The sequence below is a fragment of the Phodopus roborovskii genome, unplaced genomic scaffold (assembly GCF_943737965.1).
Source record: "Phodopus roborovskii unplaced genomic scaffold, PHOROB, whole genome shotgun sequence".
Lineage (NCBI taxonomy): Eukaryota > Metazoa > Chordata > Mammalia > Rodentia > Cricetidae > Phodopus > Phodopus roborovskii.
In genome coordinates, this window is record NW_026126558.1 from 7,124,766 (window position 1) to 7,148,232 (window position 23,467).

Here is a 23,467-nt window from a genome sequence, read left to right on the forward strand (position 1 = left end):
GCTGTTTATCAACCAGAGCAGTGACCCAAGTGGCCTGTTTCCAGCTAAGGCCACTGGTCCCCAGTCATCCACTCCTGAGCTGGGACAGGCAAGAGTTGAAATTTAACCACTAGGTTCAGAAGTTTCAATGTGTTCCTCAAAAAAAAAAAAAAAAAAAAAAAAACAGAGGTGCACCCCACCTCCACAGTGGCCCTGACCAAAATGAAGGCAGACTGGGGAACTGGCGTGCTCAGAGCCATGATGCAGGGGAGAGGCCTCCACAAGCCCTTAGCCATCCTCAGGCACATGGGGCCTCTCCGTACCACAAGGCCACAGCACTGGCGCTCCCAGCATTCCTGTGCAGAGAAACACAGCAGCTGTGCCCGTAAGTAAATCCTTGGGCTCTCCCGGCTGTGACTGAATGTGGTGCAGTCCTTAGGGTGGCTTCAAGAGGCAACATGGAGCCAGGCATTGGTGGTGGCACTAGCCTTTATCTCAGCACTAGGGCAGGCAGAGGCAGGTGGATCTCAGTGAGTTTGAGTCCAGCCTGATCTACAGAGTTCGTTCCCAGACAGGATCCAAAGCTATAGAGAAACTTTGTATCAAAAATAAATAAATAAATAAATAAATAAATAAATAAATAGATTTTTTAAAAAGGCAAAACAGTTCAGAGCTGGCTGACTTCTGTTCTGATTTGCACAGTGTCTCTGGCATCTGGTGACCCTGAGTGAGGCACTTAACACTGGTTCAGGGTTAGAAATGGGGAGAGGTATTGCAAATGTGCAGTTCATTCTCCAAGCCTCCAACTGGGGCCTACTACACTTCCCTGTAAAATATGTGTCCTGACGCAGCACTCGAACTGCCTGGGCTACAGACTTTGGGCTTCTGCATTTGGAAGGGTCAGGCCCTGAGCCCTAAGTGTAGACAACAGGTAGCTTTGAAGAGATGACAGCTTTACTAAATGCCCTGCCTCCCTAAGCCTCGGTTTCCCCATCCACAGAACAGGCAAGATGGATGCTGTATCCAGCATCTGGTGAGAAGCCAATGTGGAAAGCCTGGTGCTTCCACACTGTTATTCACCCCAGGGTACGCAACACCACGCAGCTCTATCTGCAAACCCCAGGGCAACCAAAGAAGCACCCAGGCCTCCAAGCATGCTCCTGTCAAGGATGACAAAGAGCTTTGGGGATAAACTTCATCCTCCAGTGGTCCCAGCCCAGTGTCCAGACTCTGGAGGCAGGAGCCATTCAGAGATGCAGGCAGTATGAAATCCAAGCTGCCCTCCATAAATCACCCACATGTCTCACCCCCACCCAGGATTTGGAATGAAAACCATGTCACCTCCCTCCCCCTTTCCCGTCATTTCCTGGACACAGCCATCCTTCATGGTGCAGCCTTGCCTCCCTGTAAGGCCACCATACTGGAGGGGTATACCGAGTCAGATTGCCACACAACCTGCACCAGGGCCATGGCTGTACCGTCTTTATAGTCTAGCACCTTCCAAGACCACATGTAGGTAGGGAAGGATTATATACAGGTAAGGGTCTGTCCCCTGACTGTACTCCCACTCCTTCTATGAGGAAATGTTAATGAACACATGTTATGGATCTCCTGTGAGTGATCACAGCTGCTCTAATTCCAAGATGGCTACAGTCATGTCACACACATGTGGAGGACATTCCACAGCTGTCAAAGAAGGATAATAAGAGTATTTACCACTCAAGCTGTTAAAAGAACAAAACAAGGTCATTGTTTCCGGTCAGCAAGCCCAGGTCCTATTCTACCCAGGCACGCCCTGTGACCAAACAGCTATTCAGGTGCTGGAAGCCCAGGCTCTGAGAGTCCAAAGCCCAGAGGCTCCCAGCTTCCAGCCCTGAAAGCTGGGGGCCCACTACCCCAGGTTTTATAAGCCAGTCTTCTGGCTCTAGGATCTCAAGTTTGAGGCTAGTGGCTCTGAGCTTTTTTTTTTTTTTTTTTAATATTATTTTATTTTTAGTTTTACATACCAATCCCAGTTCTCCCTTCCTTTCCTCATCCCGTTCCCCCACCTCCCCCCCCACCCTACCCCCATCCACTCCTCAGAGAGGGTATGGTCTCCCACAGGGAGTCAATGAAGTTTGTCCCATCACAGGCCTGACCAAGCCTCTCCTCTCTGTGACTGGGCTGGTGGCTCTGAGCTTTAACCCAGGCAGGCACTTGGCACTGCTGTAGTCCAGCTGTGAGCAACAGCAGGCAGCAGTCGCTAGTGTTACTGTTTGGAATGTGCCGAGGGTGGGGGATCTTCAGTCCATGGCAGGAGTTAATGATACAGCTGTCATGCCTACAGTGTCTGAAGTTTGGCCCTTAAAGTTTGGCAGCTCTCTGGAACTCATCTGGTGACAGAGGTTGGCAGCTTCTCATCTTCCATCTTCATAAGGTCCAATGTCATCACTGCTCTGCTCCTCACTCTGTCACTCTTTGGAACTCTTCAACTGTCCTCTCAATGGGGCTATGGGCACTCATATCAATAGTGCCCCCCCCACACACACACACTACCTCCTCTGTCTCCTCTTCCTGTTACCTGCTCAGCTCAAAGACAAGGCCATTGAGAGAAGCCTTCTCCACCCTACCCTACCTCACTTCACTCCTGAGATAGGGTTTCTCTGTACAGCCCTGGCTGTCCTGGTACTCACTCCACCCACCAGGCTGGCCTCTAACTCAGACATCCGCCTGCCTCTGCTTTTCAAGAGCTGGGATTAAAGATGTGCACCACTACCACCCTATTAAGCCTTTTTAAAATTGGACCTGATGTTGCAAAATGAGAGGAGAGAGCAGAGAGATGACCCTGGCTGACTCCAAAAGGGAACTAAGTAAATTAGTTACACAGTCAGAGGTGAGGTGGATGTGACAAGGGTTTACACCAATCACAGCACAGCCCTGCATGCAAATGAAGGACTGGGTATGTACCAATCACAGGCCTTCTGCTGGCCACCAAGGTACTCCCTCTTTGGCCTGGGTGGGCATAGCTACAAGGAGCAACTGGCATCCACCAAGGCCAGTCTTGTAATCTCCAGTTCTGGGGTGGAAGAGATAAGCAGATCCTTCGGGTTCAATGTCAAGGTAACCTAACATACTCAGTGAATTCCAGATGAATGAGAGAACATGTCTAAAAAAAGAAAAAGAAACAAAAATTGGGTGGCACCTTAAAAATGACACCCAAGATTGTCCTCTGCCCTCCACAAACATCCAGGTATGTGGACACCCCCCACCACCACCAACACACAAAGGTTTTACTATCCAGGAGAACTAATTATCAACTCTTGTCATCTCCTGGCTGCACATTCCTGGAAGTTTTTTGGTTTGGTTTGGTTTGGTTTGGTTTGGTTTGGTTTGGCTTGGTTTGGTTTGGTTTGGTTTGGCTTGGTTTGGTTTGGTTTGGTTGGAACAAGATTATATCTATATCTAGATAGATAGATAGTGAAACGCTTGGGCTGGCCTGGAACTCTCTATGAGGACCTGGCTGAACTTAAATTCTGAGAGCCACCTGTCTGCCTCCTGAGTGCTGGGGTTACAGGCACTTGGGCATGGACCTTTTAATAGGTTCATCATGCACACACGTTGATGGGTCTTCCCAGGTAGGGCTGGGCCACATCCCAGTTGTGGGGTGAGCCATATCCATTCAATGCATTTTTCATACACCCCCTCCCTCATCTCTCCCCACTCAGCCAGCAGCCACCTGAGATGTAGTTTTCTCATGGTGAGTCTGTGAACTCGATGCCAGCCTAGTCTACATGGTGAGTTCCAGGATAGCCCAGGCTAGTAAAAGACCCCGTCTCAAAACAAAGCAAAATATAAGTAAATATTCCACTTATATGCCAAGTGGGAGCAAGTTACCAGGAGTCACACCCAGTGACAGTGGCGTGGAGCTCTGCTCTCCCCAGGAGGTTGAGGGAAAGGACTAGATGTCTGTTGTTTGATCAACAAGGCTGGAGAATGGAAACTCATGATGCAAGGGGGTCCTGTTGGGTCGTCACTCTTGTCACCCGATTAGTTCCCAGGGGCAGAGGCTGTAGCTCTGCTGTCAGCTCATACCATCTGCATCTAGTCCACGGTGGCTCCATTGGAGCTAAATGATTAAAAAAAATTCTGTTTTATTTACATTACTTCCCATCTAAAACCAAACAACTTACTATGATGGTGATTTTATATATATATATATATATATATATATATAGAGAGAGAGAGAGAGAGAGAGAGAGAGAGAGAGAGAGTCATTTTATCTTCAGCACAGTGGCTGAACCTTAATCTACTACTATTTCAGCCAGCAAATGTGACTTTGCAGTTACTGAACTGCTTCTCTGACAGCAGCCTGGCCATTTAGGCTGGAGTCTGGCGGGAATTCTGGACCTCCAGGCACCGGCTCTGTCACTGTCACTAAAAGTAGCTTTCACTAAATCTCTGTTGTTCTGTTTATAAATAAAGCTTGAGATTCAAAGGCTGGAGTGAAAACCTGCTAGCTCAGAGAGGTTAAGCAGCAACAAGCTAACCTTCTCTCCTCACCATTAAAAAAAAAAAGTTCTCCTGCTCTGCCAAAGCAAAACAAAAACAAACAAAAAAAACTGTGCCACTCAAAATCCCTCTCTACTACTTCCTGTGTCTCTATCTCTTCCAGATGCCCTCTGATGCTTTATGATTACTTTCTGTCAACTAGTTGCTAACCAAGCCTCCTAACACAAGGTTAATTTTACTTAATTAATGCAAATGCTAACTTGAGATTCACAGTGTGATCAAATATCCTCCCCAACACTATGTACACCAGGCTAGACTCGAACTCACTTGCAGACTCTGCCTGCAAGTGTTGGAATTAAAGGTGAGCACCAGCATGCTGGACCATGAGTCCAACTGTACCGAGCTTAAGTCTTATCTTGCTATGAGACCAGTGTGAGTAACTATTTGAGACTCATTTCATATTCTGGTGGCATAAACACTTTAGATGCTCCAAAGAGCAGCTCCACCTCATTTGGTGGCAGATGCTCTGCCCAGTGCAAATGTTTCCCCCTTAGTGGTCTCATTTAACAGCTCAGCAAACAGATCCTCAAATAGCCACTCTTCTCACACCTTGAGTTTCTGAATCAGGGAAGCCTGAGATGCCAGGCTGGAAGAGAGCTGTGGTAGGGACTTTTGACACTTCTACATTTGGTTTAAATTCAGCCTTCTACTGGCAGACTCTTTAGCAAAGCAGGAAAGTTTAAACTGTCTTCTTGTATTGGCAGTTTGTCAGTCACTTTTCTCTGTGTCCTGCAGACTGTCTGGCAGACTCTTCCATGAAGTATGAACTCTGTAGCAATGTCCATCTTGTATCAGCAGTCACTTTCCTGTGGGTCCTGCATGTCCAGTTTATACAGCATAAAGTCAAACAGTCCAGACAAGAGCAGTATCTTGCCCAAATGGCTAGTCTTGCCATATTGAAAGCAAACTTCATAATGCATTTCTTCAATGTACATTTTCCTTTCTGACACAGGTGTTGCCAGGATCATTTATGTCTCACTGTCAAGAAAAACCCTAAACCATTTTAAATGCCATATTCTGTAGGTCTTTGAAAGGTTTGAAGAATTCCTATTTATCTCAAATACATGTCTGTATATCTAGAAATTTTAACTAACTTAACTAAAATATCTGACTATTACAGGTAAAATCTAACATAAGTTTTGACTATTATAGGTAACTATCTATAATCTGTACTAAATTATACATTTCTAAATGAGCTATATAAACACAATACCTAAATAAGAGGAGAAATATACATATCACAAAATTGACATTAAATTTGTGTCAATAAATGAAAATCCATTTCAAAACAAAGTATACATTTCTATACCATAATCCTCTTTTTACCTTTGAAAAAATTGGTTGTGGTCATTAACCATTTATAACCAACCCCATTTAAATGAAAACAAACATTTATAAACAATATTTGGGAATTTGGGCATCGTTCTTTCCAAACTGCTTCCTGTTGGTAGGGGACGCTGTCATGGGGATCCTAAGAAGATGCAGATATCCTGGCTGTAGTCTGCAAGTCTGCTATGTCCCAGTTGTTTTGAATGTAGGATCACCTGCAACTGTTTCAGGGGGTCTGGCTTGATCAAACCACATTAGTCTGGAAGGAATCCACAGCTTTTCATTTTCTGTGGGAACAAAAATAGAAATCCTTTTCCCCAGTAACTTGTCCTTGGACTTAAATTTTGAAGTTAAAGCATTTTTAAAATATATAAATTGAATTGATCCAGCAGCATTTGTTTTAACAGTTGTTGTTATTTCCTCAGCAAACGATACAAAGACAACATAATACTGTACAGTATTCAGATTCTCTCCATCTTTACATGGCCTTTTTATTACTGTTTTTGTTAGTTCTACTTTTTTTTATTTTTTGAGACAGGGTTTCTCTGTGTAACTTTTATCTGTCCTGGAATTCACTCTGCATACCAGGTTTACTTTGCAATCACAGAGATCTGCTTGCCTCTCTCTCCCAAGTGCTGGGATTAAAGGCATGTGCTGCCACACCCAGTTCCTGTCTTTTTAAAACCATTTTTTATTTTCTCCCAAGCCTACGTATATTTTAAAACACACTGTAAACCTTTAGCGGTTTTTCTTAATCTGAATCTGTCTTTACTGTAAATCTTTATTTTTTTTCTGGCCACAAGTCTTTATCTGGTAAACAACAACATTGCTAATGAGTCATAGCTGTGTTAGCTGCGGTCTATCCAAGATGGTGGCAGGTACTTTTACCACCAGAACTGAGAGCTGTGCTCACTGCCTTGGTCTACGCTGTACCCAGCAGCATGTTGCCAGCTTGAAGATGTGGTCACTGCCATTGTCAGCTCTTGTACACACCATTTAGTTGGGAACAGAGCTCTTTAAAAGCCTTGCGGTTTTTTGTCACTTATGCTGAGTCAGGAAACCTCCCTTAAAGGAGCTGCCCAAATCTCTGCTTAAATCTAGCAAAACAGAGTCCAACCGAGAAAAATGCTGTTATCAAGAAGCCTTGCTTTTGTCTGTTTTTTGGTTTCTAAAACCCTTTTTAAGCTTCTGTTAAGTTTTAAATGGAAGTTCTTATTAGCCACGTTGTGGCGCCTTATGTTAGGAGTAGTGTCCCGTCCCGTCCCGTCCCCCCCACCACCACCAGTCCTGTCCCACCACAATGCCAGCCCCAATTAACACCCAGAGACTCTGTATTTGATATAATGCTGTTGGCCAGTTACCAGTTTCTTATTGGCTAGCTCTGTCTTAATTATTCTGTCTTAATTATTAACCCATTTCTATTAATCTAAGTATTTCCACATGGTCTCATCTTACCAGAGAGTGGGCCCGGACCTCTGTTCTCTCCAGTCTCTCGATGCAGACTCCTCCAGAGAAATATGAGAAACATATTTACAGAATAGCATCTCCCATCATTCTTCAGTTGTGTTAAACACCCACTGCCCAGTGGGAAGATCAAATGCATGGTTTGTAACATGTAAACTCGAGTCTCTCTTACAGAAGATGTAGTCAAAGCCCCTGCTGCTCCAAGGCCCTCTTAATAGAGCACAGGTAATCCAGGCTTGGTGGCCCATGACTACTTTAACTCCAGCATCCAGGAGGCAGAGACAAAGGAATTTCTGTGAGTTTGAGGCAAGCCTGGTCTACCTAGCAAGCTCCAGAACAGCCAGAGCTACATAGAGAAACCCTGTCTCAGAAAAATAAAATAAAATAGAGTACAGGGTGATGACATTTTGTTTATGATCTAACAATAAAGCTTTTCTGAAGATCAGCCACTAGCCCTTACCTCTACCTCAGCTCAGACCAAAGAGGCGGTCCTCAAACTGCTCCCAACTCCACTACTCCTCTGACCCACTCAGACTGCTGTGTTCTCCTCAACGTGACTAGAGACTACTCTTCAGACTGAATGCCTATACCTTTTATACCTCTCAAATCATGGGATTAAAGATGGGAGCTCTTATTCACTCTCCAGTAGCCCGGGGTGGTCTGGGACTCATCTACCTCTTAATCCTGAGTCCTGGGATAAAGGTGTGTATCACCACTGCCCGATCTCTACAGCTTGAGGCTGACTTTGCCTTCTGAATCCCCAGGCGAGCTTTAATAAATCATAAATACTATATCACCACAACCTTTTCTCATCTCTCCACCAACCTGCTTCTCACTGCTTCTGTCACCAGCTGCTCTCTGGAACTTTTCAGGTCCCCCTTGTTCCAACTGCTGCTGTTCCTATCCAAGCTAACGGTCTCCCTCCTTTTTCTTGTGATCACACTCTAGACAATGACCACAGAGAAGTCAAGATCACATAGGCACAGGCCAGGAGAATGAGCCAGGAGCTTGCATATGTGTATATAAGAGCTAAGTGGATTGGTGGGCAGAAGGTTCCAGAACTCCCTACTGGGCCTGTTTCTCAGAGGTGGGTCCCTATTGCTTCATGCCTGCCCTACTGACCCCTCAGTCAAGATCTCCTCTCTGTCTCCAGGGCACCCCCTCTGGACTGGCCCAGTCTCCTCACTGGGAGGCACAAGGCAGTCTCCCATCAACATCCAGTGGAGGGACAGTGTGTATGACCCACAGCTGGCACCACTCAGGGTCTCCTACGATGCTACATCCTGCAGGTACCTCTGGAACACCGGTTACTTCTTCCAGGTGGAGTTTGACGACTCCTTTGAGGAGTCAGGTAAGCCTGTGCTGGGGTTTAGGGGCTGGGCCCAGGCAGTCAGTCTGTGAATCTGAAATGTTCCCATAGGCTGGAGCTCTTGAATACCTGGTCCCCCACTGATGGCTCTCTTCATTGAGGTACAGACCCTGTAAGGGGCCAAGAAATGCTGGAGAAAGACCCCAGACTCAAATAGTATGCAAACACAAAGAGCGTTTATTCTGCAGAAATAGCCAGCATGCAGAGGTGGATTGCCCACATAAAATGGCAACGATGACAGAGGCATGCAGGCCCTTTTAAAGGAGAATTCTAAGTATCTCTGTTCTTATTGGGTGACTGGGGAGTAGTTACATGGGGCACATGTTGATTGGATGGGGCTAGTAACAGTTTCATCCATTGTGGGCTTTTTTTGTTACATATGGTCAGTAGCAGCCATATCCTACAACTCCAGTCTCTCAGCCTTATAAGACCAGGTTTGAAACTGTTTAACTGATTGGCTAAAGGTGGCTAGAGGACTTCCTGGACTCAGGCTTAGGTCATTATTTACAATGGGGTGCTCTGTGTCCAAGATGGAGTCACATTCCGGTCCCTTTAAACCATTAGGAGATGGAGCCTTTCTGGAGGAAGTGGCTCACCAGGGCAAGTCTTGGGGGCCATATATTATCTCTGGATCCTTTCCTTTCCTCCGTGTGTGTGTGTGTGTGTGTGTGTGTGTGTGTGTGTGTGTGTAAATGTGCATGTGCATACAGAGGTCAGAGGCCAGAGACTTCTCCCTTCACTTTGAGACACGGGATCTCTCTCTGGCCAAGATCACCCAGTAGGCTAGGTTGGCTGGCCAGCAAGCCCCAGCTCTGCCTGTCTCCACCTCTCTAGCACTGGGATTACAAGCACAAGCACCACGCTGTGCTTTTTATGTGGATTCTGGTGATTAGCTCCTCAAGCCTATGTAGTTGAGTCATCTCCCCAGCCACTGGCTCTTTTCTTCATTTTCTGCTCCTCCCATCATGGAGCTGCCCTGCCATCCTTCCCCAACACAATGAACTGTACCATCTGGAAACTGAGCCAAACTAAACCTGGAGCAAATCTTAAGTTGCTTCCGTGAGGTGCTGGACCTCAGGAATCTACAAGTAACTAACACAGTGGTAATTCTTCTCTTCCGTGACATCACAGACTCAGCAAAGAAGGGGAACCTGGGTAGGGCTTGGAGGTGGCACTCACTTGATGGGGAGAAATGTCACCAGTAGTCACCTGAGTCTTGATGTCTTGGTAGGACGAACCCAGAAATAAAGTAGGGCCCCTTCCCATGCCAGGGCTGAGGAAAAAACAAACCAGTTAAGGCTGGTGAGGGCTAGCAATTGGCCTTCTGGGGCTGGACAGGGATATATGAGCCACACTCTGCAGGCTTACAGCTCTCCTTGGTGTGGTCATTGCACACTGTATCCAGTAATTCTGAGAGCCTGTACTGGCCTCAAACTCACAGAGATCCGACTGCCTCTGCCTCCCAAGTGCTGGGATTAAAGGTGTGCACCATCACCTGGCTCCCACCACTCTCTTAAGACAAGTGTCTCCAGTGACTGAGGCTGGCCTCACCTCTTGACCTTGACCTCTTGACATTCCTGCCTCCACCACCACCACCCCCAATGCTAGAGTTACAGCCGGTCTAGGTCTTTAATCTCTGGTCTCTCTCTCCCACTGAGCTGTTGGTTGCATTAGTTCAGATTTCTTTTGGTTGCTCATTGCAGACTCAAACCATCTTAAGCAAAGAATTGGTAACTTAGTTGGCTCCAACTCAGAGAAGTCCAGACACAGCAGGCTCCAGGGTGACAAATGACTCCCTGAGTGGATTTCCTAGAGGTAACAAAATGAGTGACCTCGGTTTGGCACCAGCTTCCAAAAGAACAGCTGGAGAAAAGGGCTCTGTCAAAGTCTGGCCACTGCTCAGTGTCCCACTGCTGGTGGCCAAGCAGGGGTGAGCCAAACACAGTGACTCCCACCAGCGTGTAGTCAACCTAAGGGTAACCCTGACCTGAAGCAAGATGTGCACAAGAGAAGGGAAAGTGGCCTCCTGCAGGACCTTGGGGCATGGCTGCCAGAATGGCTCCTAGAAGGGTGAATGAGCCTACAAAGCCAGCTGCTAGGAATCCTCACTCTTACCCCAGCTGACCTTAACTCTTCCATAACTTGATTGCTCCTAGCCCCATGGCCTTGCACTATGGGCAAGCAGCAGCCTTCCACTTTGACCTCAGCCTGACCCCACCCCTGGGATCACCACCTTCTCTATCTGGATCAAAGGGATGCTCCCCACCCTGCAGCAGAGGGTGGGGAGCATGAGTGTCTCCAGTCACATAAACTAGCAGTATATCCTCGGTTCACACCCGCCCAGGCCAGTCTGCTTTTCCTGTATCCTTCATGTGGCTTCTCTCGCCTGGCACAAGTTTCCACTTTCCACAGTCTCTGTCTTCTTCATTCATCTCCATCAGAAATCAGGAACAGGGGGTGGAGAATACCAGGGAGTGGGAAGGGGGGACGGCACCACAAAATAACATTTCCAGTCAGAATTAGGAAGTGACTCTTCCATTTAAAACAAAACAAAACAAAAAGCAACAAACAAAAACTGGGTGAAAAGGAGAGAAGTCCAGAGGTGTCTTCTGAGAAGACAGTTAAGTTGAGGGTGGGAGGGGGCCATTTTAGGTGGTGTGGAAGCCATTTTATGTAAAGTGTGATTATTTGGGTCTATCTCATCAAGTGAGTGCCAGCAACTGTAGTCATATGCCAGCAGGAGGACAGGACAGTTGTCCAGGCAGTCAAAGAAGGCACCAGGGACTCTTACAAGAGGTAAGGTATGTGATCTCTTGTAGGTTGTCATTGCCAGGGGGATGACTTACAGAGGCAGATACATCCTGTGAAGGACTGAAAGCCACTGAACTAAAGGTCTTGCCAAGGGAGGCAGCAGGGAGACTGTGGAGAGAAAAGGATGGGCGGCAGGGGTGGGGAGGGTGGGTGCCTCACAGAACATAGCAACCAGGCCTTAAGGCACAGCACTGTTGAGCCGCACATGAACCAGCTCACCATGGAAGCTTCAAACTTGCAGGCAGCCCATCTTCTTTCCTGGGGTTAGGGATGGGGGTGGAGGGAAGCATGAGATGGTGTTTAAAGCAACTAGCTGGGCCTTGGGCCCAGCTACCTATCCTCTACCTATCAACAGGGGGTGTGAGAGGCCAGCCCACCCTCTGATCATCTGTCTTCTCCTGCTACTGAAGCTGCATATGGGCTCCATTGAACTGGGAGGAGGGACTGAAAATGAAGGCACCTGGAACCCCACCAAAGGATTAAGCATTCAGCATAGGAGCTCTTTGCCGACTGTGGTTGCAGCCAAGCACCTTTCGCGATGCTGTCCTCTAGAGGGAAGGCCAAGAGGCAGGAAGCAGACACTTGCCCAGAGCTCAAGGGGGCTTTCTCTAACTACAGAGGGCTTGCTCACTAAGACCCATTCAGTCAGTTCAAGCGACTGTGTAACAGTGACACCCACAGAACCACAGACATGAAATGAAGACACTCTGTTACAGTCCTGGCAGGGAAGAAGAAAATCAAAAGAGATGCTTCAGTTATCAATGTATGGAAACAATGCACCTGGAAGAATTACATTTCCACCAGGAAGTCCACAGTGAGATGGAAAGCCAGAGGACAACCTCGCCTCCCAGGATGGTTCTGACAACTTGTGTAAGGTCCCTTGTAGAGAGGCTGAACTGAGACAGTAAAGGGTTGATGATGGGTGGGACTACACCTTGACTAGGTCTGTGTAGTTATACATACCCTTTATCCTGAACTTAACCCCAAACCTCCTCTCAGCACCCTAGAGATGGACTTGAGGATGGTTGTCAGACCTCTGCATTTGTTTCTCTTCCCAATGTGGTTACATTGACTAAATCTCCTCTCTCTGTTTTTCACTATTATCTGTCTCTTTAAAGAAGATACTGGGGATGAAAGGCTGAGTCTAAGAGGTTGGGGCTGCCAGGACCCAGGCTTTACCTATAAATATTCCAGTAACATCGCTATAGCCCACCATGGCCTCTGATCCCCTAAGTGACAACGGATAGTTGTCACCAAAGCCAAGAAACCCCAGAGCAGCTTTATTCTTGAGAGCCCAAGTCCAAGCAAGGGTGCTGTTGTTGGCCACCACAGACCAGGCTCCTAGGCCTAGTGTCTGAGTTTAAAGTTCACAGATTTCACTTCTATCCACTAGAGGTCACTAGTTGCAGGCCAGAGAAAGACCCTCCTGAGAGAAAAAAACCTAAAGGAAGTATTAAGCACCCAGAAAAAGCAAGGCTCCTACACCTGGCCAGGTGACCTGGAGACAGGGCAGGAATAAGAGCAGCAAGAAATCCTTCCTACCTCCTGTGACCAGATTGGCCTAGCCCAGTTGTCATCAGAGAGGCTTTACCCAGCAACTGATGGAAGCAAAGGCAGAGTTCAGGGGATCCTCTACAGGGGAGAAAGGATCGCAGGAGCCGGAGGGGTGGCGGATAACACAAGAAAACTAAGCTAGGCTCATAGGGCCTCACAGAGACTGAACCAACCACTAGGGAGCCTGCCTGGGACTGATCTAGGCACTCTGCATATAAGTTACAGTTGTGTCGCTTAGTCTTCTCATGGGACTAGTAACAATGGGAGCAGGGGCTGTCTCCCATCCTTTTACTGGGTTTAGGAACCCTAATAACCATATCACCTTGACCAGCCTCAATACTTAGTCTTACTGCAACTTGATGTGCCATGTTTGTTGATACTCACAGGAGACCTGTCCTTTCCTAAACAGAAATGGAGGAGTGGATTTTTTTTAAGGGGGGGGGGTAGGGACTAGGAGGAGAGAAGGGAGGGGAAACTGAACCCAAAATGCAAAATAAATAAATTTATAAGGAAAAAAGGAAGGAAGGAAGAAATTTATTCTCCCTTGTACCACTGGTCTCTGCAATGTTTTCCAACAGACTGAAGCCAAGATAGCCCTCAAAGATCCTAGGTAGGTAAGGTACCTGCTAGGAGCATCTCCATTACAGAGAAGGTTCCAGGGACCCCTGACCACTGGGGTGTGGATTGAGTTCAAGATGCTACATGGAGCTGAGAGACAGTGCTTGGAAGGCCAGTCTTCTAATGGATGCTGCTGCCTGCCTGCCTGCCATCCTTTTTTCTTTGTCTCCTTCTTTGGTCTTTTGACTTGGCTTCACTATGTAAGCCAAGCTAGATTCAAACTCAAGATATGCTCATACCTCAACTTCCTGAGAATTGCGGGTGTCTGCCACCATGCCTGGCATCTAATGCATGTTCTTCTGAAGACTTGTCTTGCCAATGTCTTTACAAGAAGGTCCTACCTTGGGAGAAATGGTGTCTGTTTCAGGTGCTGTGTTAATTCCAAAGACTGGAAGAGAAAGACCACCAAATTAATTAAAGCAAACATTTAATTAAAGCAAGCTTTCTGATTCCTGTTCACTGGCTGCCTCCCTTAAGGTAGGGCTCAAAAAGCCAGTGTCCCATGTAAGGAAGACAGGGTTTTTATAGCCCAGGGATAGAGAGTTTCCAAATAGGCAAAAATAGGATTATAGGAGCAGAAAGTAACCGGTAGTCAGAACAAAGTAATCACAACCTAGGTGGTCATCTAACCTTTTTAAACAAAGGTAGAGTTGCAAGATAGTATAAACAACTTTTTGAAACAAAGACACAATCGTCATTTCTGGAACAGGCAGCACAGAACCATTTGTAGTTAAGGTTACCAGTGAGGCATAGCCCACTCCTTAAGAAACAGAGGTCTAATCATAAACAAGAAAGAACCCAGTTTGTTTTTACTACAAGATGTTTTAAGACCAGCTTGGTCTATATAGCGAGTTCCAGGACAGGCTCCAAAGCTACCCAGAGAAACTCCAGCAAGGAGGAGAGACGCTTTAAATCTAAGATGGAGGCAGGCTGGTTCTTCAGCTAAAATCTTGGTAAGTTCTCAGTAGTCACAATAACAGTGACTATCAAAACAGTAAGTGGCTGTTGTTTGCCAAGCCCTTTAGGACACCAGGGACCTTGTATTCACTCTTTCCCTTGTCCCTGTAAGGCAAGTGTTCTTATTCTACAAATGTCACCTGTGAGATACAGAGAAAACACCTTGTGTAACACCATGCTTGTTCCAGTCTGGGTTCTGTGGAGCTTGTGTTCTTCCGGCACTGCAACAGCTGTTGGCCAGCTATGCCTGTCCTCATCTAGAGAACGTCAGGAACAGAGAAGCCTTTTGGCCTTGGACTTCACCAGTTGGCAACTGGTTAAATTTGGAGATGACACTGGAACAGGATACTCTGTCTTTGAGATCCTCTGCTGTTCATGGTTCTGACTAACAAGAGTCCCCCAAGCTTCTCTTATGCTGACTTTAAACCCCGAAGCAGCTACTGTTCCTGCCAAAAGCCCACTCTATCCTGGGGAAAGCCCCAAATTACAAATAGGTGGCTATTAACAGCAACGGTTGTACCGGAGTCCAGCCATCGCTGTGCACTCTTGGCCTTGAATGGAGAGTCTGACTCTGGCTGATGTAATCACCCAATTTTATCTCCGTTATCTCAGATGTACCTTCTCTCAGAGAACACAGGGTAATGGATGGTCAGGCCTCTGTAGACAAACTTTGCTGCTGGCAGTCTTGGGGACTTGGGCAAGCAAAAGGCTCTCTTTCCCAAGACTGGGCTTGCCTCTTTTTTAAATTAATCACTGTGTTATCACTATGACAAGTCAGTCATACATTATTTTACCTGATTCTGTATACTTCTCTCAAGTTTCTTACCTCCAAGGAAAGAAACTTAGCTTTCAACTCTGCAACCAAAGTCAATGATTGAAGTGTTCAACAGGATCTAGGGTCAATAGGTCATCTGAAACAGATACCTTAACTCCTAAGCTTCTATGTACTGGTTAGTTCTATGTCATCCTGACATAACCTAGACTCCTTTTAGAAGAAAGAAACTCAATTGAGAAAATGCCTTCACTGGATTGGCCTGGCACATTTTCTTGATTGATGATATGGAAGGGCCCAGCCCATTGTGGGTGTGGCCACACCCTGGGCTGATGGTCCTGGGTTCCATAAGAAAACAGGCTGCACAAGCCAGTAAGCAGCACCCCTCCATGGCCTCTGCATCAGCTCTTGCATTCGGGTTCCTGCCCTGTGTGAGTTCCTGCCATGACTTTATTCAGTGATGGACTACAATGTGGAAGTGGAGGTGAAATAAACCCTTTCCTCCCCAAGCTGTCCATCACAGTAATAGAAGCCCTGGCTAAGACCCGTGCTAGTTTGTGTCGCTGTGTCCTCATCTCAACGCTGTGCTTCCAGTGCCTGTCCTGTAGATTCATCCCTTGGGAAATACCCAGTTCCCTACACAGTGTCCAGTGTGCCATTCAGTCACCTCACAGTGTGCACTGAGTGTTCACCACTGACAGCTACAAGAACTAGAGACCAGAAAACAAAATACTGGGACATGGAGGTTTGGCCAGTGACACTTGCTTCCAGCTGTCTTACCCCAAACACACACAGCTGTTTCCTTGGAAGGCTTCCCACATGCTGGATAGTATATCACCCATGGGACTCAATCCTTACTGGGACTCTACTATTGAATAGGGAAGACAAAGCTGGAAGGAATGAAGAGCTAGGCAGGCCCAGGTCGTATCTGTAGAAGGGTTCCAGCCAGACCCCTCATGCCTGCAGACCCAGACAGCAGAGAGAGCCATGAAGGATACCTTTCCAGTCCTTAAATAAGCACACTTGTCTCTTTGCTGTGGCTGCCTCTGCTGTCAAGGCTAATTTTGGAAACACTGTCATAGTGAGAATTTTTCTGTTCCAACTTGAAAGGGCTCAAGACTGCGTCTCTGTGTGTGCACATTTGTGGATGGTGAGACTGCACTATGGTCACAGTGCACCTGGCTCAAAAGGCTCCAAGCCCTGAGTCCCAGAAATTCCCACATTCCTGGTCTCTCTCCCACAACTTTGCTTCCTCTGAGCTGCTCCTGTCCAGTGCAAGTCACGTGGTGACTTTCCTTTGCTAGGAGACATTGAAACCCTATCTGCCTTTCCACTGAGCCTTCTCTGTCCTCAAACACCCTTGTCTTTTTTCCAGACAGGGTCTCACTATGGAGTCCTGGCCAGCTTGGAACTCGCTATGTAGGCCAAACTGTCTTTGAACTCATAGAGATCTCCCTGCCTCTGCCTCCAGAGTGCTGAGATCAGGTGTGTGTATGGCCATGCCTAGCCTTCCCTTATTTTCATTTGGTGTACTTCAGCCTTTGGGTTTTTCTGTGAGCTTGTCTGATCCCCATAGCAATCTCCTTGTTCAGACATAAATGATGCCTCCTGCTTGAGAAGGATCATCACTTCCTGTCTTAGATGGGACCCCAGAACCCTGCAGGGCTACCCCTTGTAAAGCTACCCACCTTTGAGGGACTACCATGTTTCATTAAGGCAGACAGGACCTCCAATTCATAGGGCCTGTGATGGGAGATGTTATTCTGTATATGTTTCTCATACTGATTAATGAATAAAGCACTGTTGACCAATAGGAAAGGAGATAGGAGGGACTAAGAGACAAGGAAGAAAGAGGAAGTAGGGAGGAGAGCCAAGATGGAGAGTCTGGAGAAAGCAGTATGCCGGCCGGCTCCCTGGTAAGAGAAATACATAGATCAGCAGAAATGGATTAATACTTAAGACAGAGCTAGCTGATAAGAAATTAGTACCGGGCCAATAGCATTGTATCAAATACAGAGTCTCTGTGCATTATTTGGGGCTGGCGTGGCGGCGGCGGGACAAGACCAGGCAGCGGGCGGAAAAACCTTACTCCTTACAGGCCTGTATAGACAGAAGTTTCTGTCCCATCCAGTCCCACAGCTGTTCAGTCATTCAGTCCCAAATAAGCACACAGAGGCTTATATAATTATAAACTGTTTAGCCAATGGCTCTGGCTTCTTATTGGCTAGTTCTGTCTTAATTATGAACCCATTTCTATTAATTTGTGTATCTCTACATGCTCTCGGCTTATAGTGGTACTCAAACCTCATTCTTTCTCAGCAGCTCCATGGTGTCTCTCCAGAGACTCACTCTCTGTTCCTCTTCCCAGAATTCCCCTAGTCTGGTAGCTCCACCTATACTTCCTGCCTGGCTTTGTCCATTGGCCAAAACAGCTTTATTCATCAACCAATAAGAGAAACATATTCACAGCACACAGGAGACATCCCCCATCAGCCCTACTCTGCAAAGGGTCTTCTGATGTCATCAGGGAGAATGTGGAGCCAGAACCTAGGTCTAGGATGATCTTTAGACTTTGCTACAAGGGTTGTTGGTGGGGACCTGGCAGACATCCTGTTGCTCCTGGGTTCAGACTTCATCTTTTGGCATGTCATCATCCCTCCAGTGCATTTGTAGAAACCCAAGAAAACCAAACAGAATCCTAGAATGCAAACTCCACCATCGATTTTGGGCCCTTTCATCTGCAGACCAGAGCCTCAATACCCAGTGTATAATTAACACCTACTGATCAGACTGTCACCCACTGGGGAGAAGGCTCTTTTCTATGTATTAAAAATTTCAGATATAATTCAACAATGTATGTATCATGTACATGGGTGTACATGTCGGAGCCTGAGGATAACTTCTTCAAATTAGGTATTGTTCCTCAGGAGCCATCTACCTGTCTTTTGGTTTGTTTTGTTGTTTTGTTGTTTGGTTTGGTTTGGTTATACAGGGTTTCTCTGTATAACAGCCTTGGCTGTCCTGGTGCTCACTTCGTAGACCAGGCTGGCCTTGAACTCACAAAGATCTGCCTAATTCTGCCTCCTGAGTGCTAGGATTAAAAGTGTGTGATGCTATACCCAGTTCTATATCTCTTATCTGGAGTTAGGTAATATTAGCACAAGTTTTAAAACTGAATGGGACTGATGACACTCTAGAATAACCATCTTGTTTTGGAGTAAGAAGAAAGTTAGATTGTACCAGCCTGGTACAATCTCTGTCCTGTCCCTACCTCTGTTCATAGTGTGTAGCGTAGTGCTACTGCCTGCAAGTTGTTTTCACAGGGAAAAGCTAGCACACTCCATCAGCTTCTGGAAGTTAGTGCTCAATGGCATCTTTTACTCAACATGGCATTGTCCCCATTTGCCATTCAGTGTTCTGGTCAGCTTTTGACACACCCTAGAGCCACCTAAGAAGGGAGTGTCAATAAAAGGATTGCTCAGATTAGATTGGCCTGTGGTCCTATCTGAGGCAGATCGCCTTTGATGGTTAACTGATGTGGGAGGGTCCAGGCCACTGTGAGTGGTACCATTCCCTGGACAGATGATCCTAGGCTATACAAGAAAGCTTGCTAAGCATGATCCTGAGAGAAAGCTAGGGAGCAGCATTGCTCCATGATTTCTGCCTGAAAACTGGATGGAAATGTGTCACCAACAGTTAGAAATGTGATTAGTCACCTGGAGCTTGTTAAATGGGCTCCCAGCCCTACATTGGACTGTTGACTTTGTCCATTCCCAGAATGGCAGAAAACCAGGTGTAATGACACACTTCTGTAATCCCAGAACTCAGGAGGTAGAGGAAGAGGATCACAAGTTCAAAGTCATCCTCAGCTACATATGGAGTCCAGTGCCATCCTGGGCTACATGAGACCCTGCCTCAGGAGAAAAGAAACTCTTGGAAATCTTGGTAGGATTAGCACACCTCAGAAACCCGAGTCTTTATGCAGCACCACTTGCAGGGACCCAAGATCCCTACCGCCATCTAGTGGCTGTATGCAGACTTGGCCTTCATCTATCCCAGAGTTTTCTATGAACCTGCTGTCTAGGCACTATGAACCACTGTCTCTAGGATAGAGGTGACCAAACCTTTCACAGACCTCCCTGTTTCAGCAGTGCAACAATCACTTGAGGATAGAATATGTCCATTGCCCACCTACACACACACACACACACACACACACACACACACACACACACACACACACACAGGCAATTTTGAGCTCACACAGCCCAGACACAAGTGTCCCTTCTCTTGTTTCCAGGGATCAGTGGTGGGCCACTGGGAAACCACTACAGGCTGAAGCAGTTTCATTTCCATTGGGGAGCAGCGAATGAGTGGGGCTCTGAGCACATGGTGGATGGCCACGCATACCCGGCTGAGGTTTGTAAAGGCCATAAAACAGTACACACATGGGTGCTTTCTATGCCAGGCCTGACACAGGGTGACCATTACCTGCCCTCCCCCCCCCCACACACACACTAAGTTCCCAGACCTAAAGGATTTCCAGGGACCTGAGGCTTCCGATGTGCCAATTAGAACTGCAATAAGAGCAGTTTGACCCACTTAATTGTTGCCGCCTTGTCCTGGGGTGGAGCACGGGTACTATAGGTACTCTGTTGACAGAAGAGCTGGAGGTTCTGAGAGGTCACATAACTCACTGAAACTCATGACAGCTGTAAGCTCGACGCACTTAGGGACTAGTGACCTCATGTCCACCTAGATTGAAAATCTCCACACTAGTATCTCCTCTCTTCTTCCTCTACTCCCCTTCCTCCTTTTCCTTCCCATCCTCCCCTTTCTCTATCTCCTTCCCTTACTCCTTCTCCCTTCTTCTTCATCCCCTTATCCCTCCACCTCATCCTTTTCCTGCTCCCCCACCCCTCAGAACTGGGGATGAAACTCATCCTTGAGCCACACCCCCAGCCAGAGATCATCTTCTCAAAGGCTGTATCTTCAATATCCCAAAGTGGGGTCACCACAGAAAAGTAAGTATTAGGTGTTGGCTCTGAAGTAGTGCCTGGAAACCTCCCAAAATTATATCACGAAAAATTTCCAACACAGAGAAAAATGGAGAGCCCCATGTGATGATAAACTGTGAGGTTTCTGTCTCAGCTCTGGAATGGCCAATTTGCCGTATTCCTTCCCCTTATCAGTCCTCCATCTACCCCCTCCTCTCTAGGTGCTGTCTCAGCTGCCCCTCTCATCTCTGTCCCTCCTCCTCCATCTCCCTGCCTTCTTCCACCAGCCTGGGCATGCACTCAACATTTTTGGCTTTCCGATTCGTCATTTTCTGGTTGTAGAAGTGAACCAGAGTCTAGCCAAAGCCACAGACAAGTCCAGTTCTTATTTATTTTGAACTGGCAAACATTGCTACTAGAAGGCACACAGCATTCCTTCCTCACCCAGTAGCAATCCTTCCTCACAGCTCTCTAGCTGGGACCTGGTTTTTGTGCGCAGACATGTCTAGTGAAGGCCCCTATGGTTGAAACATAGCTGATTAGGAGGAGAGACCGTGGGCCCTACCCAGCCTCTTTGGTTCATGCCCAGACACTCCCAGTGACCACGTGGAGATGAGAGGAGAAATGAAGGCAGGCCCCAGTACAAATGGAGGCCAGGGGTCTACAGGCTAAGACCCTGAGCCAAGAGGCCTGATGGAAATGAGGGTTCCATCTGGGAGACCTCGAGCTGTATTCTAGGAAGTCTCAAGTAGACAGGGTAAGTCTACCCTGCTAGTCCTAGATCCCAGATTCCAGGCCAGGAGCATCCATGCATCCTGGAAGTGAGGACCCGGGGGATGGGGAGGTCCTAGATGTCAACAGGCAGAGCTTTCTCATCGTGATGCCAAGGGCTTGCTGGTTCTTGTCCCTGAAGACTCATGGTTGGGCACAGTTAAGAATGTCTCTACCACAGCCCTGCGCTTAGGGGACACGTGTGCCCCCTGTTGTATCCAAGGGGATCTGGAACACCTTCTGATAAAGCTAGCATATTTGCGTGGAATCCACACACATCCTTCTGATACCTCCATCCTAATCTCTAGGTCACTAGCACACTGTGAGTGCCGCATGCTGTTGCTATTTGTTTCATTTCAAGAAAATCAAGAAAAGCACAGACACAGCATTTTTTATTCCAAATAGTTTGTCTGTCATTAGTTCAATGGATGTAGAATCCGTGGGTGAGAAGGGACAACTGGATACATACTCAGACTCCCCTAAGTGAAGCCACAGTCTTATCACTACACTTCCCACCCAGGGCCCATGATTCCCAGATGATAAGGCTTCCTCCCTCCTCCCTGGCCCCCTCTTCTACATCCATTCCCATCATCTTGCAAATATATCACCCTGTGAGGTTCACTATCCAATATCCAGAAAATGGAAGAATTGCAAAATAAAGACAAGGCAGAGTTCACGATCAGGTGCCAGATGCACATTGAGAACTTAACCACACTGAGAAACCGTTCAGTGCTGAACACTGAACAGTCCTGTGTCTTATCTGGTGACCCTTGTTCCAAGTGACTCACAGTTACAAATGATCAAACCACTCACTTCTGTCTTGCCAACTCCAAACACTTGTGGTAGCTACTAGTAACTGTTAAATTAACAGATGGGGATTATTTTGATTATGCTCATTGATATGAGAAGCCCTCTGTCTTCATTACTTTTCTGTTGCTGTGATAAAACACCATGATGACTGGGCAGTGGTGGTCACACCTCTAATCGCAGTACTCCAGAGGCAGAGGCAGGAGGATTCTCCGAAGCTATGTCCATCATGATAGCAAGTAGCATGTATGGCTACAGGAACAGAAGCTGAGAGCTCACATCTTTAAACACAAGCATGAAGCAGCAAAAGCACATTGGAAATGGTCTTTAAACTCTCAAAGTCTCCCTCCAATGACACACTTCCTCCAACAAGGCCACCCTCATAAATCTCCCCAAGCAGCTCCACCCACTGGAGACCTGGGGGCAAGTCTGGGATGTATAAGTGGAGAAGAGGTGACAAGATACTAAAAATGCATTCACTGATCCCCTCTTCAGATTGTGGACGTGATGTGAGCAGCTACCTCAAGCTCCCGCTGCCTTGACTTCCCCACCACAGTTCGATCATGAACTGAAATAAACCCTTTCTCCTTTCAGTTGCTTCTGTAGCCACAGGAAGAGAAACTAAAGCAAGTCTTCTCCCTCCCTCCCTTTGGTGCTGTGACGCTCTTGCCACCTGTATTTGAGGTGCTTACAGGACTCTGGCCACCAGAACTTTGTGTACTGGCATGACTTTGACGTGGCCCAAGGGTGTGTTAGACAGAGTGGCGTGACTGCTATTTCTACTGCATGACGATACATTAACATTCTTTTTCCACTCTGTTTCAGCTCCATTTGGTTCACTGGAATTCCATGAAATATGAAAATTACAAAGAAGCCACCGTGGGGGAGAATGGGCTGGCGGTGATCGGAGTGTTTCTGAAGGTAACATCTGCTGGGCATGACCCTTCCACTGAGAATAGCTGGGTTTGGTCATCAAGAATGGCCTTTTGCAGGGAGGGACATGGAAGGCTTCCTCAACAACCCACCCCCTCCTCCCACTCTAAAGTAACAGCCTAGTTAGTAAGAGAATGCTTAAAAAGTGAGATGGAGATGCTGAAGAGTAGCTCTTCACAGTTGGTGGCTTCAGGAGGAGGTGTGGGAGGGGAAGGACTCAGTTCTATTTAAGGGGCAGGGCACTGAGAGTTTGACCATGCCACAGTGAATGTATCGATACCACAGAGTGAACTTTTTTTTTTTTTTTTTTGAGACAAGGTTTCTCTGTGGCTTTGGAGGCTGTCCTGGAACTAGCTCTTGTAGACCAGGCTGATCTCAAACTCACAGATATCCACCTGCCTCTGCCTCCCGAGTGCTGGGACTAAAGGGGTGCGTCACTACCTCCCTGTGCTTATTATTATTATTATTATTATTTTACTTCTTTGGGGGGAGGTCACAAGTGAGTGTGGCCATGGAAGGACTGGGAAGGAATTGTCATCAGGGTGCATGATGTGAAAC

The 23,467-nt window shown here is 47.0% G+C and overlaps 1 protein-coding gene across 1 annotated transcript in view; it reads left to right on the plus strand.

Annotated features, from left to right (window-relative positions):
- The first annotated feature begins 201 nt into the window (after positions 1 to 201).
- Positions 202 to 23,467, plus strand: part of Ca5a (carbonic anhydrase 5A) — a 29,516-nt gene continuing 6,250 nt past the window's right edge. The window contains exons 1-4 of the mRNA XM_051201793.1: positions 202 to 364; positions 8,474 to 8,671; positions 19,702 to 19,820; positions 22,802 to 22,897. Coding sequence (XP_051057750.1) covers positions 202 to 364; positions 8,474 to 8,671; positions 19,702 to 19,820; positions 22,802 to 22,897 — 576 coding nt within the window. The remainder of the gene's footprint in view (positions 365 to 8,473; positions 8,672 to 19,701; positions 19,821 to 22,801; positions 22,898 to 23,467) is intronic.